At 45.5% G+C, this 13,869-nt stretch overlaps 1 protein-coding gene and 1 long non-coding RNA gene across 2 annotated transcripts; one reads left to right on the top strand and one right to left on the bottom strand.

Moving 5' to 3' along the window:
• Nucleotides 1–853: 853 nt before the first annotated feature.
• TRIM65 (tripartite motif containing 65) lies at nucleotides 854–11,386 on the top strand. Its single transcript, XM_083725694.1, has 6 exons — nucleotides 854–1,588; nucleotides 4,188–4,283; nucleotides 4,680–4,913; nucleotides 6,746–6,911; nucleotides 8,265–8,345; nucleotides 10,011–11,386. Exons 1-6 carry the CDS (start codon nucleotides 1,139–1,141, stop codon nucleotides 10,664–10,666), a joined length of 1,683 nt encoding a protein of 560 aa, XP_083581820.1. The 5' UTR covers nucleotides 854–1,138; the 3' UTR covers nucleotides 10,667–11,386.
• Nucleotides 6,474–13,809, bottom strand: LOC310838409. The gene is made up of 2 exons (XR_014560960.1): nucleotides 13,680–13,809; nucleotides 6,474–6,899 (listed from the first exon to the last, which is right to left on the bottom strand). It is a non-coding gene; the product is annotated as an uncharacterized lncRNA (long non-coding RNA).
• Between the last annotated feature and the right edge of the window lie 60 nt (nucleotides 13,810–13,869).

The raw sequence follows: 13,869 nt of genomic DNA, 5'->3' as shown, positions 1-13,869 counted from the left end.
GAGGAGTCAGTTAGAGACAGGGACAAGACTGAGGGAATAGAGTGACAGTGTTTCAAATATATTTTAAAACTTGTTTGTGTTTGAAATAAACTTTAATCTTCGTTGTTAACTCTACCTGACTATGACTCAGTACTTCACTGGGGAGCCCTGGGATTTCCCCCACAAAATTGGTGGCAGCGGAAGAATAAAGTAGTGGTGTACAGATCAATAGTCTGTGAAACGACTGTCAAACCCACCCATCTGGCTGGGTTTCCCCAGCCACTCATGCCGGCTCCTAACAGAATACTAAAAACACGATCAAACATTAAAAACTTGCCTAAATGGAGCACAGATCTTGCTGCACCTTCAACTGAGCCTGCAAAGAAACTGGAAGCCCGTCATCAGATCTCCTGTCTCAGGGCTGGATTTAAGTTTGATGAGGCCCTAAGCTACTGAAGGCAATGAGGCCCTTTATATGTCCAGCTGTCCTTTGTCAACAACAAATTGTCGCTGTTTTTGTGTTGAATATATGCTATATGGTAATTTATGGACTTAATAGGTATCTAAAGCCCTTTGCACATAACAAAATATAGTGGTACCCCAGGTTAAGAACTTAACTCGTTCTGGAGGGCCTTTCTTAACCTGAAACTGTTCTTAACCTGAGATACCACTTTAGCTAATGGGGTCTCCCGCTGGCGCCGTGTGATTTTTGTTTGAAGCAAAGATCTTAACCAGGGGTACTATTTCTGGGTTAACGGAGTCTGTAACCTGAGGTACCAGGTTATCAAAGTACATCCACTTTTTTCTTTTTAAAAATTTTTGGGGCCCCAAGGGAGTGGGGCCCTAAGCTACAGCTTGTTTAGTTGCTACTTATATCCAGGCACTGTCCTGTCAGAGGAGCGGGTGGTAGTTGAAAAGTTTGCCTTTCACACGGGGACAAGGGAGCCAGAAACTGAAAACTCTGTTCTTGCATGGAAAGGAGATGCCAATCATCTTTGCTCTCCCTGCCTCTTTAAGAGCCTGGGGCCTGAGGCGCCTTGATTTGGCCCAGCCCTTCCTTCTCCTGAGCCATCTCCAGCAACCTCAGCCTTTTTTTGGCGGTCCTGGGTTTCACTTTCTTTTCCTCTGGGCTTTGTAAGTGGCGGTTCTGCCGCGCGCCATGGCTTCTGCAGAGTCGCAGAGGCTGGAGGAGAAGCTGACGTGCTGCATTTGCCTGGATACGTTTAGCACCCCGGTGACGGTGCCCTGCGGGCACAGCTTCTGCGAGAAGTGCATCTGCGACCACTGGGACGGAGAGGAGGGCAAAGGGCCCGCCGCCGCGGGCTACACTTGCCCCTCGTGCCGAAAGAGCTTCCCGGAGAGGCCGGAGCTCAGCAAGACCGTCCTGCTCGACAGTCTGGTGGAGCTGCTCCACAAGCAGGAAGATGGCGGGCCGGCTTCCCGGACGGAGCAGGCGGCCGCTGCTCGGGAAAGGAAGTGCCCCAGGCACGGCCGGCCCTTGGAGCTGTACTGCCAGACGGAGAAGCGGGGCATCTGCTGCGTGTGCACGCTCAAGGAGTGCCACCAGCACGGCATGGCCCTCGTCGAGGACGAGCGGAAGGCCAAAGAAGTAAGCAGGGAGCGGGGCAGAAGCATTTCCGGAGCCGGCCACTTGGGGCCATGGCAACATAACATATACAGTGGTACCTCGGGTTAAGTACTTAATTCGTTCCGGAGGTCCGTCCTTAACCTGAAACTGTTCTTAACCTGAAGCACCACTTTAGCTAATGGGGCCTCCTGCTGATGCCGCACAATTTCTGTTCTCATCCTGAAGCAAAGTTCTTAACCCGAGGTACTATTTCTAGGTTAGCAGCGTCTGTAACCTGAAGTGTCTGTAACCTGAAGCGTATGTTACCTGAGGTACCACTGTATATAGTAAAGGTAAAGGGACCCCTGACCATTAGGTCCAGTTGTGACCGACTCTGGGGTTGCGGCACTCATCTCGCTTTATTGGCCGAGGGAGCCGGTGTACCGCTACCGGGTCATGTGGCCAGCATGACTAAGCCGCTTCTGGCGAACCAGAGCAGCGCACGGAAATGCCATTTACCTTCCTGCCAGAGCGGTACCTATTTATCTACTTGTACTTTGACGTGCTTTCAAACTGCTAGGTCGGCAGGAGCAGGGACCGAGCAACGGGAGTTCACCCCATCATGGGGATTCGAACCGCTGACCTTCTGATCGGCAAGTCGTAGGCTCTGTGGTTTAACCCACAGCGCCACCCGCATCCTGTCAACATATATATATACACAGACCAAACCCCTGCGATCTTGGGCAGCATATATATATATAATTAGTTTTTTTAACATATCATTTTCAACAGTAATTAAACATACATTTACATCTTATTCAAATTTTTGACTTCCATCAATCGCGCCTGAAAATTTTCCAATCTAATCTCTCAGTATGCATTTCTTATCCTCCCTATTACATTTCAAACTCATAGCCAATATCTCCTATCTTTTTCTACTTTGTAACACTGTGTATATTTCTCCTTACAAAACTTCTTGTAGTCCTACTAGCGTAATTTGTTTATTACAGTTGCTCTTAAAATGATTCATATACTTCTTCCAATCTTCTGTAAATTTCTGGTCCCGCAGGTTTCGAATCCTTCCTGTCATTTTGTCCAATTCTGAATAGTCCATTAATTTCGTCTGCCAATCTTGCGTATCTCTCACTCTGCACGGGACCAGGCTGTTGATGGACGGGTGTCATGCTGGCCAAAGGAGCCTTCGGGCATCCCATTTTAAAATTAAGCATTCCCTCTGGTGCATTAGTTACTTGGGATTGTGGGACATGTCCCTGCACATTGTAGTTGTCGTGGTGCGCACCTTACTCTTAAAGGATTTATGTTGTTGGGGGCAGAACACTCACCTGTCATCATCCTCTGTCTCAGATTTGGAATGAAATGTTTCAACAACAGTTGTTTTAAATAATAATGATGATGATGAATTAATAATAATTTATTATTTATACCCCGCCCATATGTCCGAGTCTACTCAGCCACTCTGGGCGGCTCCCAACAGAATATTAAAAACATGATAAAGCATCAAACATTAAAAACTTCCCTAAACAGGGCTGCCTTCAAAAATTACTTTCTTTTGAAAAACCAGTCAAAATCCTTCTACAATTTCTACTTTTAGTTAAGTATTTTTATTTATTTACTCGATTTAACTGCCTCCCACCCCCGGCTATGCCCACTGGTGACGCAGAGACAGCCTAGGTTGTGTATATTGCTCTAAACCCAGCTTTGCTGCAGTGGATAAATTTTCACTTGCTGAATGTCTGCTTGATTGACTCACGAATCTTCTCAGATACCAAATGCTTTATAATAATGGGTTTGATGCAGTAAGGCCTTTATCTCCACTGTAGCCTGAGATTTAATTCATTCCATATGAAGGATGGCCGGACATTAACTCTTGGTGCCGCCACCAAGCTACATTTCCTCAACTTCTGTAGGAGAAGTCATGAAAGTTATAAAGCAGGCATCACTTGCCGTACAGTGGTACCTCGTGTTAAGAACTTAATTCGTTCTGGAGGTCCGTCCTTAACCTGAAACTGTTCTTAACCTGAGACATCACTTTAGCTAATGGGGCCTCCTGCTGCCGCCGCGCTGCTGCCACACGATTTCTGTTCTCATCCTGAAGCAAAGTTCTTAACCCAAGGTACTATTTCTGGGTTAGCGGAGTCTGTAACCTGAAGTGTCTGTACCCTAAAGTGTCTGTAATCCAAGGTACCACTGTATAGATATGAAACATTTTAAGGCTAGCTAGGGCATAACGACTTTGCTGTAACAATACCAAGCAAGAATCCTTTGCTTGAATATACACTGGTAGACATTGCTAGACCCAAATCATAGCCTATGGGCTTTCGTGTGGTGAGGCAGTTCAGCACTGCTCAATCCAAACGTAGCGGTTTGGACCTTTCTTACATCCTCAGTGAGTTCTCACTTCCTATAACTTGGCTACCTTGATGCCTACACTGATTACCTTCAATCTAATAGGGTGTTATATTAACAGAACTCTGGAGTCTTTCCAAAGGGATGAATGAATCTTGGAAGATTCATCTGGGGAAATCTGCCGCCCCTCTTGGGAAGGTGAGATGCAGGGGCCGGGTGTGGATAGGTGAGATTGAAGTGCTTGCCTATTAAATTATTTTGAACTCTTCGGCAGGAGTCCGTAAGAGCAACCCTGGAGAAAACTCAAAAGGAGGCAGAGCCTATCAGAGAAGCAATCCAGAAACTGGAGCGGCAGATAGACAACATCAAGGTAAGGAATCCAGAGAGCATCATAATGACGAAAGTGCCTCCCATGGGAAGTGCTTGCTCTCCATTGACCCCATTTGGTACCCAGCATGGCTAAAACTCCAGTTGCTGAATGAGCAAGTAGGCCTTCTGCATTTGTGTCCCTTTCCTAACAGCTCAGGCCTGCAGCGAATCCTTTGCCAACCTGGTGCCCTCCAGATGTTTTGGATTACAACTTCCGTCAGCCCCTGCTAGCCAGTCAAGGATCACAGTCCCTCTTTTTGCCTGCCTCCCAACATTTTATTTTCTTATTTCCATTAAGAGGGGCACCTAGTACCCAACAGAATGCAGAGCAGCAAGGGAAATAGAGGCAGCTACAGTGGAAACAACTGTATTTTGTTGCCCTTCCTTTTTCATCCAGGGTTCCTCGGAGAAGTTAAAATCTGGAGTTGTGCAGAAGTTCGCTTCTCTTGTGGAAGCCTTGAAGGAATGCCAGAGGAAGACAGTGGAGAAGATTGAAAGAGAGCAAGATGCTGCGCTTGGCAAAATGCAAGAGAACTTGGACCAGCTGCAGCGCCAACTGGATGGTCTTACCCAGCGCAACAAGAAGGCAGAAGAGCTGCTCGCTTGTACTGATGATATGACGTTTCTGGAGGTATGTAATGTGTATACTGATGGCATTTGGGCCAGATCTTTATATCCCCACTCCCAGGGAACAGCTTTAATAGGTGGGTGGTCCTGTCAACTTGTTAAAGTTGGTTCATGGATGAGAGATAGTGACCACGAAGGACTGAACTCCAAGTAGTTCAATCCTGCTTTCTGAAGGGATCAGCTGTGCCATTGAGTTCTTACATAGCCAAACCAAGCAGGATTGAACTCCCCGCCCTTCAGTCTCTACGTGCCCCACACCTATGGTTCGGGGGAAATGTCGTGGAAGGCAAAATGGGGACAACCAGTGGGCCAAATCTGGCCAGCAAGCCAGAGGCTCCCCAACCCTAAAATAAACCATAGCTTAGTATTACAGAATGGGAGTTGCTGCCTGTTCTGCTCCCTATTCCTGGCAGCTGACAAGCTCTTAACTGGGAGGTATCTTGAATATCATAACTAAGCCTCTGAACCTTGGCAACCATAGGCATGCAGGAGTTCTGTGTTTATTTAATTCTTAACAGTGATACGCTTTGAATGCTGTGCAAAGATAGTCCCAGACCCTCAGAAGTTATTGAAGTGTGGAAGTCCTGTCATACAACAGTGTGGCTACAAATGCTTATCCTTAAAAGTTTTCTGTGAAGTGGGGATTTTTCCCCCCAGCATTGCACTGCATAGTAAGCTAGGAGAGCAGTGGTATGTTTCACGCCATGTGTACAGCATGCAACTGAGATTAGAAAAGAGGGTAGGCTCTTTGACCTTTCTGTGGGACTCTTCATAATTGTAAATGCTTCTCTAGCCTTCTCAGCTAGGAGACAGAGAGAGGAGAAAAAGGATTAGCTAGGCCTAATGGTCAGCAAGTTGAGACAATTGAAAAACAATTTGGCTGCCAACTCCAGAGCAGAGTTTTGAATGTGAATCATCCACCATGCCAGAGGGGGGACGTCTGAAGTTGAACTGTCGGGGGGGGGGGATTCCATTGATGGGGCCCTTGGTCTACAGAGAGACAGGCAAGTCATGCAGTGAGAGGGGGTTATTGTAGCAAAATGGCTTTGCCCAAATTGTTACTCACAGCAACATTTTGTAGCCGATAAACACTCGCGCATGCAGCAGCAGAGAACTGTGTGGTTTTCTCATCAGAGAGCTGCTGTGCCATTGTCCTCCATTCTGTTTTGATTTTTTTTTTACGAACTGAACAGTCTCAGATTGGCAAGAATGCCCTGGCACACCACTGCCTTCAAATATATAATGAACACACTTGCTTTTATTCGCTTTTGTTTTAAACTCATTTTTCAACATAGTGCTTAAGGTGGATTCACAAAAGGGACCCAGCAACGTGTTCTTGGTGCATTTGGATTTCTAAGCAAGTGCTATGGGGACCACTAAGGCAGGCAGAGGAGGAGGAGAAGAAGTGGGGAGGGGAACATGTGTCCTGCTTTATAGCTACCTCTGCTTGAAGGGCGGGCTGGTCCAAGTCCAGTTTAGAGATAATGAACCACAATGAAGGGAGAGGCAGGGGCTTGGAAGTTGCATCTGGACAGAAAACTGAGCAGGGACACAGGTCACACTATTAAGGTCTTCCCAATTTATTTTTATTTCAATGAATTGCAATTTTGTCCAAATGTGCATATATTAACATATTTTATGCAAATTTGTGTTCGTTTGTTCCCTTCTTTGGCGATGCATTTCCTCCTGCTTGGCAATATGTAAGTGGCCATTGTAGAGTACCAAACTAAAGAATTCCAGGATCGACCCAGTTCACTTAAATAAGCTGAAGTTAAGCTCCATTCATGTATGTCAACAGTCAAACTTTGTGATTCCTACATTTCCTGTTCCTTGTAGGAACTGCATCATCTTCCTCCTCTTGGCAACTTAGAAGTTATTCCACCTGTTGAGTTTGATTTGGCCAGCAATGTGGATGCTGTCACTGAACTCTTCAATGAGGTTTCCAGGCTTTTGCAAGAGGCTCAGTCAAATTCCTTGAGTCCACCAATGACTGAAACAAAAGGTAACCATTCAGCTGTTTTATGGAGTGGTGAAAAATTCAAGATCAGTTGGTCAGTTTTCTTTCTAATAAAGGCAGCTGGAGGTTTAAGTGCTACAGTAAAGTGGGGAAAAGTATTTATTTTGATAGATTTCCATATTGAAGAGGAATAGTAGGGCAATGACAGTGCTTAGTTTTCTGAAAGAAAGATTAGATTTGTACTGCGAGAATTGCCCCAATTTTCTCTGTAGTGGTCCACAAAACTTTGACCTCCTCAGAGACACTTTTAAATCTTATAAAGTCCTTTGTTCCCAAATGTTTTCCTAGGAAAGTAGGATCCAGTTCAGATGTAATCATGACAAACCACAGTTTGTCATTACAAGGACAAGCTACAGCAAGCCTGAGGCTCCTTTCGCTTCCTCCTCCACTTCCCAGCCTTCTCTGACCATAAGAGGAGGAGATTAGAAGTTTCTGCTTCTAGTTGTAAAAAGCGCAGGAAATTGTGGTTTTGTTCTCAAATCAGGATTCAAAGCCTTTCTTTGATTCTGTCTTCAGATCCTGGTTTGAGAACAAGCTGCAGTTGCACAAACCACAGTTTCCCACATTTGGATGAAAAGGCAAACTGAAGCTTGTTGCAAACTGAAATTCTGAACTGGGCCAGAACATGTGGCCTTTATCTGGATTTCACCTACTCATTTCAGCTCCTGACTTTGAGGCAACCCTTTATTTTGGGCCTGGGCAGCCCAATACCAAGGAGGGCGGGGAGCGGAAGGGGGTGGCAGTGAGAGCACCCCATTCATCATTGGTTTGGGCCCACCATTGGCTCCAGCCCTGCCCACCAGTGGCATGCAGCCCCCCAACAGATTGCCCCCAAAGGAATCTTGCCCTCAAAGGAGAAAACCCTTCCTTTTGCACCTACATGACACCAAACAACTCATACACAACAGTCCACAAGTGTGGTCTTTTGTGATGCATTAGGATGAGAATTGTAAAGCTTGCTGCACACAGAAAAGTGATTTTAGAAACTTTAATAATTTGATCATACATCAGAGAGTATTTGTGCTTTGTCTTCTTTCAGACCATGAGAGATTATTCTTTGGGAGCACCTAAGTGTCTGGTTATTATGAAGAAAAATATAACACTGTGGGATGCCTTTAAGTACACTGCTGCTGCTGCTGCTTTTTAAAGAGAGATATTTTAAAATATATCCAAAGGCCAGTTTTGAACCTTGCTGCCTGTGTCCTCACCCCTCCCGAAAAGGCTCCCCCAACCCACTGCCGAGTCTTGACTTGTCTACCATTTTGAAATCGTTGTTTTTAAGGCAAATGAGTTTCCTTCCTGCTTTAAAGTTTTCCTTGCTTATCTCTCACTCTGCAGTCTCACCGGAGCCAAAGGTAATTGTGAGAAGGGCCGGACCGTGCCTTCCAGACAATGAGTTAAGAATGTCTTTTTTAAAAGGTAAGCGACTTTCTGGGCTGCACGCAGTTACTTCAAAAAAGGAAGTAGGGTCACAAGTGCATAAATATATTCAGAGCTGCTTCCTTTGGGTCCTCTGTCAGAATCATAAATTTATTTCTTTGTGTGTGCGTGTTCTGTTGGTTATAATAATATTCCTGGTGGCGGTTGACCTGAGGCGGGTGAGGAATTCTCGCATAAACAAGTCTATTCATATGAACAGCATAGCATGGAAGCTGCAAAGTCACACAAGAATGTAGTTCCTCTTCCCTTCCACTTATGGGGTGGAATTCAGACTAGCGCTGAGGAGATCACTTATCAGTGCAAGCATTTTTGCTTGCCTGTTGGAATGATCTCTCCTCTTCTGTGCACTGTTGCGGGGGTTCTCCCACCCTTACTCCTAGCTGATTGAGGAGGGCAGACTGCGCTAGTGGGGCTCTTTGTGCTGGCTCCCATTACAGCACTTATACTGTTTAAGGCAGTCCATGATTTTTGTTTTTCATGCAAAGGAGTCAACATTGCAAAAGTTTGCTACTCCCATATTACACCGCTCATGCAAGTAAGCAACTGCCCACATCAGTAGTCCTTTAGAAAAAGAAGCATAAGTTGGCCCCGGTGTGCCTTCAGATCCAGGAGTTCAAAAAGCTTTGCAAAACTGTGGAGCCGTATTGGAGGCAGCCAATGGAGACCTATAACTTCTGCATTTTATTCTCACTGTCTCCCACATACCTGTGGAGGAGGCGGTGACCAAGTTTCCCAACTCTGCTTTTGGGGGCAGCTGGGTGAGTTCCCTGTTAAGATCTCTAGGATCCTCCTTGTTCAAGAGAAGCTTCTTGCGCTTAGATAAGCAGGAAACCAGAAAGCTATGGAGCAGATGTTCACTTAAATCACAAGGAACACAATTTATCTGTTAAACTAATAAATGGAACAGCTCCTGTTTTCTGACATGGGTGGAACATGGATCAAAGAGAAAGCACTTAGGACTGGTAACTACCGCAAACAGTTAGTAACTCCTTTCAGAAATCTGTGGACCAGAGCCAATGGACAAGGTACAATCTTTTGTATATACTTGCACATAATGCCTGTGTACTTTCCTTGCCCAGGCTTCTGGTTTGCATCCCTGAGGGAAATAATTATTCCATTAACCTTATTTAGGCAGAAGGCTGATCAAAGGGAATGTTGCATTGCTGACAACAACTGACACCCCTCATAGGCACCCTGGCACTGAGCGGGATTTCTCATTGGCCATTGTGAGCAAAAAGTGATGTTTAAATAAAGCAGAGCCTGCCGATCCTAGAGATCTTGCTCCAAAGGAAATGGAAGGCTCCTACTTCCCTTGGCTTTTATTTGACGCCTCTAAAGCCAACTTCCACTCTCCCTCAAGTGCGCACTGATACTTTCTCCTTGCTGCTTTGGTTAAATGCCTTGCAATACTAAAAAGTTGGTATTTCGTTCTTAGAACAGAGTTGACAATAGATTAGCTCTGTTAGGAGGGAACAACAGAAGAAATTGCCAAAATGCCACTTCAGCAAAGCCGTGGCATGTCTGATATTATTGATTGGGGACCTTTTTCTCTAACTGAAGAGGAATTAGCCAGTTAAAAATGAGTTAAAGACACTTGGGTGTTTTTTCTCCCACCTGACTTTGATACCTTTGTCTCTCCTGCAGATCAGCAGAATTTGACCTTTGATCCAACCACAGCTAACCAATACATGCAGTTGTCGGATGAGAACCGGAAGTGCCATCACTCTCAACGTATTCCAGGGTCGAGGCCAAAAGACCCACAGAGGTTTGAGCCATGGCAAGTCATGTGTGTCCAGAACTTCAGCCAGGGCAGCTGCTACTGGGAAGTCAAGTTATCTGGCCACTCGGTCATCATTGGTGTGGCTTATGGAAGGTTCCCAAGGAAGAAGCGGGCTGGCCGCACATTCACCATTGGGCTGGATAAACTCTCCTGGGGCCTGCACGTCCAGGAAGACTGCTATATGGCTTGGCACAACGCCGAGTGCATTAAGATAAAAAAGCATGTGTGCAAATTCATTGGAGTGTGGTTGGATTGCAACCAAGGAGTGCTATCCTTTTATGGCGTGGATGACAACATGACACTCCTCCACACTTTCAACACGATCTTCACAGAGCCCCTTTTCCCAATCTTCTGGCTTTGCGAAGGCATAGCTGTGACCCTCTGCCAAAAGCCACAGGGCAAAGTTCGAACTGATGGGGTGCCTCCTGTCTTGCAAGCAGCAGCTGCTGCTCCTGCCACCACAGTGGACGAACTGCCAGCCGAGGAGATCACTCTGAAACAAGGAGAGCAACTCTCCTGAGATCTCAAGGTACTTTGTACTCATCTTCCCCAGGGAGATGCAAGTCCCCATTTCTCATCTCAAGGTGGGACAAGTGTGCAAGAGGGATTAAAATTTGGGGAAGATGATTGGGAAACTGAACTCCGGCTGTCCTGGCCACTCAGTGCTTAGTGTGCTGTGCATCCTGGTGAATCATACGGCTTTCTGGCAATCTCATCTCATTAAAAGCTAAGCAGGAAATGAAGAGGAGCAGGAAAACAGAGTAAACAAAGTTTGTAATATTTCAGCCTACTTACGCAATTATTAGGGGGCAGGGGGATGACTGGAGGTGGACAGAACTAAATTGATTTTATAAAAAAAAAAAAAAAAATTAAATGGCACAGTAGGGACTGATAACTTCTCCTTGGGACGTATTAATTTTCAGAGTTGGCTTGCCTTGAAACATTACATTCTCCACTATGTATGTACTGCATATGTATAGCTTTCCATACAAGGAAACTGAACTCTTTGGTTCAGAGAGGTTGCACTGTTTTATAGTGTGAGTTTAAATTATGATGGAAGGAGTTCTATTTTACTTCTCTGTGCAGGCTCAACATGTCGTAACTGCTCACGTGTTTGTTGCCACTTTCTCATCAGCAGATTATGGTGGGAATGAAAACTTGCCAAGTTGGTTCCTGTTTTATTGTTCACCTTTTAAAAAGTTTTATTGAGAAATAAAGCTTTCTAAGCAAAAAGGAAAAATAAGCTTACTAAATAAATTTCTTATTTTATTAGAATTCCCTGTTCTAGCTGTGAGCTAGAAAATTGTCATAACCCCAGGGAAGAGTATCCAAGAAACAAAACTGATCTGGTTCTTAGTAGGGTGACCTTAAGCTCACAATTGCCAGGGACTGGGTATCCTACACTACTGAACCTCTTGGTCTTGCTGATCAAAAGGTTGGTGGTTCGAATCCCTGCGATGGGGTGAGCTCCCATTCCTCTGTCCCAGCTCCTGCCAACATAGCAGTTCAAAAGCATGCCAGTGCAAGTAGATAAATAGGTACCACTGCAGCGGGAAGGTAAACGGCGTTTCTGTGCGCTCTGGTTCCGTCATGGTATCCCATTGCTCCAGAAGCAGTTTAGTCATGCTGGCCACAGGACCCGGAAAACTGTCTGTGAACAAACGCCGGCTCCCTTGCCCTGAATCGAGATGAGTGCTGCAACGCCATAATCGCCTTTGACTGGACTTAACCGTCCAGGGATCCTTTACCTTACACTTTCAGTGACCCCTATTTTTTATTTTGTTTTGTGTACCGATTAATTCCCTCAAGTCCAAAAGCTTTTCTCATTGTTCCACAGCTTGGAAAAAAGCACCATCTTACTCGCTGAGTTGAAGGTTGATTAAACAAAATCTCTTCAGATTTCATGTGCATCTGATAAAATCTAATATGGTGGATAAAATCAGAGGCGTATGACTACTGGACTTCAAAGTTCCACAGTGACCGATAGCCATTGATAGACCTATCATCTCTGAATTTGTGTTTTCCAAACTGTTACTGGGCATCACCGTCCGTTCTCTGAAATAAGGATGGAAGAACAGCCTGCTGGGTCAGGCTATTGGCTCATCTTGTCCAACAACCTGTTCTCACAGTGGCCAATCAGAAGCCTGAGGTAAGAATCCAAGCAGGACTTGAGTGCAACACTGCCCACCTGTGATTCCCAGAAACTGGTATTTGGAAGTATGCTGCCTGTGACAGCAGACGGGAAACACAGTACTTCCCTTTCATTAAAGGGAAAGGGACCCCTGACCATTAGGTCCAGTCGTGAACGACTCTGGGGTTGTGGCGCTCATCTTGCTTTACTGGCCGAGGGAGCCAGCGTACAGCTTCCGGGTCATGTGGCTAGCATGATTAAGCCACTTCTGGTGAACCAGAGCAGCGCACGGAAATGCCGTTTACCTTCCCGCCGGAGCGGTACTTATTTACCGGTATCTACTTGCACTTTAACGTGCTTAGTTGCCCTCAATTTCTAATATCGGGGGAGAGGAGGGTTATCTCTCCACCCACCTCTATCTTGCTCATCCTATTAATATATCTGTAAGCCACTATCATGCCCCTTCTTTGTTGCCTTTTGTCCAAATTAGGGAAGGTGCACTAATAGCTTTATCTCCCCCCTTTTTACATGCCAATGAATTTTTGGAGAAGGGTAGGCAGAACCGTGCACTGTAACCCAAAAGCAGCTATGCTATTGATTTAAATAAGAGAATGTTGATACTGGCCATTTTACTTCCAGTTCCATTCCAAACAATCTGAACACTGAATTTGCTAGGTGCGCTCTCTCTAATCTATGTGTGTTTCTGTCCCTTTCCCTGACCCTATCCTAGGCAAACAAAATTGTATCTGTCTAGGTCACAACACCTATTTATCGTTGAAAATATGCTCAGTCTCCAAGTTAGCAAACATACGAAAGCAAGCACATATGAAAGGATGGTATTCCCTATGATAGCTGCAGTGCTTACTTCTGAGTAAACATGTTTAGGCTCGCTCACCTTGTATGGGAGATTCATAATTCCGAGCGCCTCCCCCCCCCCCCCGAAATTCATTCCTGATTAACAGGGGAAATTAAAATGAACTAAAAAAATTGCAGGGCAATAATCATCCAACCCCCCCCCTCAACCGCTGTATTTGTGAATATGATCTTTAGAGCATGCCAGATAGGAGAGATTTCCGAGATCTAGTGATTCTGTCACAACTTATATAAGGCAAGCCTAAGTATGCTATAAAGTTTAGAGTGTAAGCCTCGTTCATTAAACTCGTTGGGTTTTACTTCAGAGAAAGCACGCTTAGTATCGTGCATCACTTCTACGACACCATAAATCCGGCAGCGGGAACCTGTGGCTTTCCAGGCTTGTTGAACTACAACTCTCACCATTGACCATGCTGCCTGGAGTTTGGAAGTCCAACAACACCTGGCAGACCATAAACAATGTAGTGACAGTGTCTTAAAAGGGCCACAGCATCCCACCGACAGGGATTCAATGAAAGACTTGTCTTACCCAACTTCGTTCCTCGCTCTTCCCCAAACACGCAACAAGGAGCATTCACACGATCGTCTGCTCCTGACATTCACAGCAAGACAAAAAGGAAAAGGAAAGAGAAAAGCCTTTATTAATGTGTCTCCCTGCCGGTGCGCCGAAGGAAGAACTGGGGCCAAGCCCCTGTCCTTTCTTGGTGGGATTTCGGCGT

The sequence above is a fragment of the Podarcis gaigeae genome, assembly GCF_964106915.1.
Source record: "Podarcis gaigeae genome assembly, chromosome: 2".
Taxonomy (NCBI): Eukaryota; Metazoa; Chordata; class Lepidosauria; order Squamata; family Lacertidae; genus Podarcis; species Podarcis gaigeae.
This window is presented reverse-complemented; position numbering and strand designations above follow the sequence as displayed.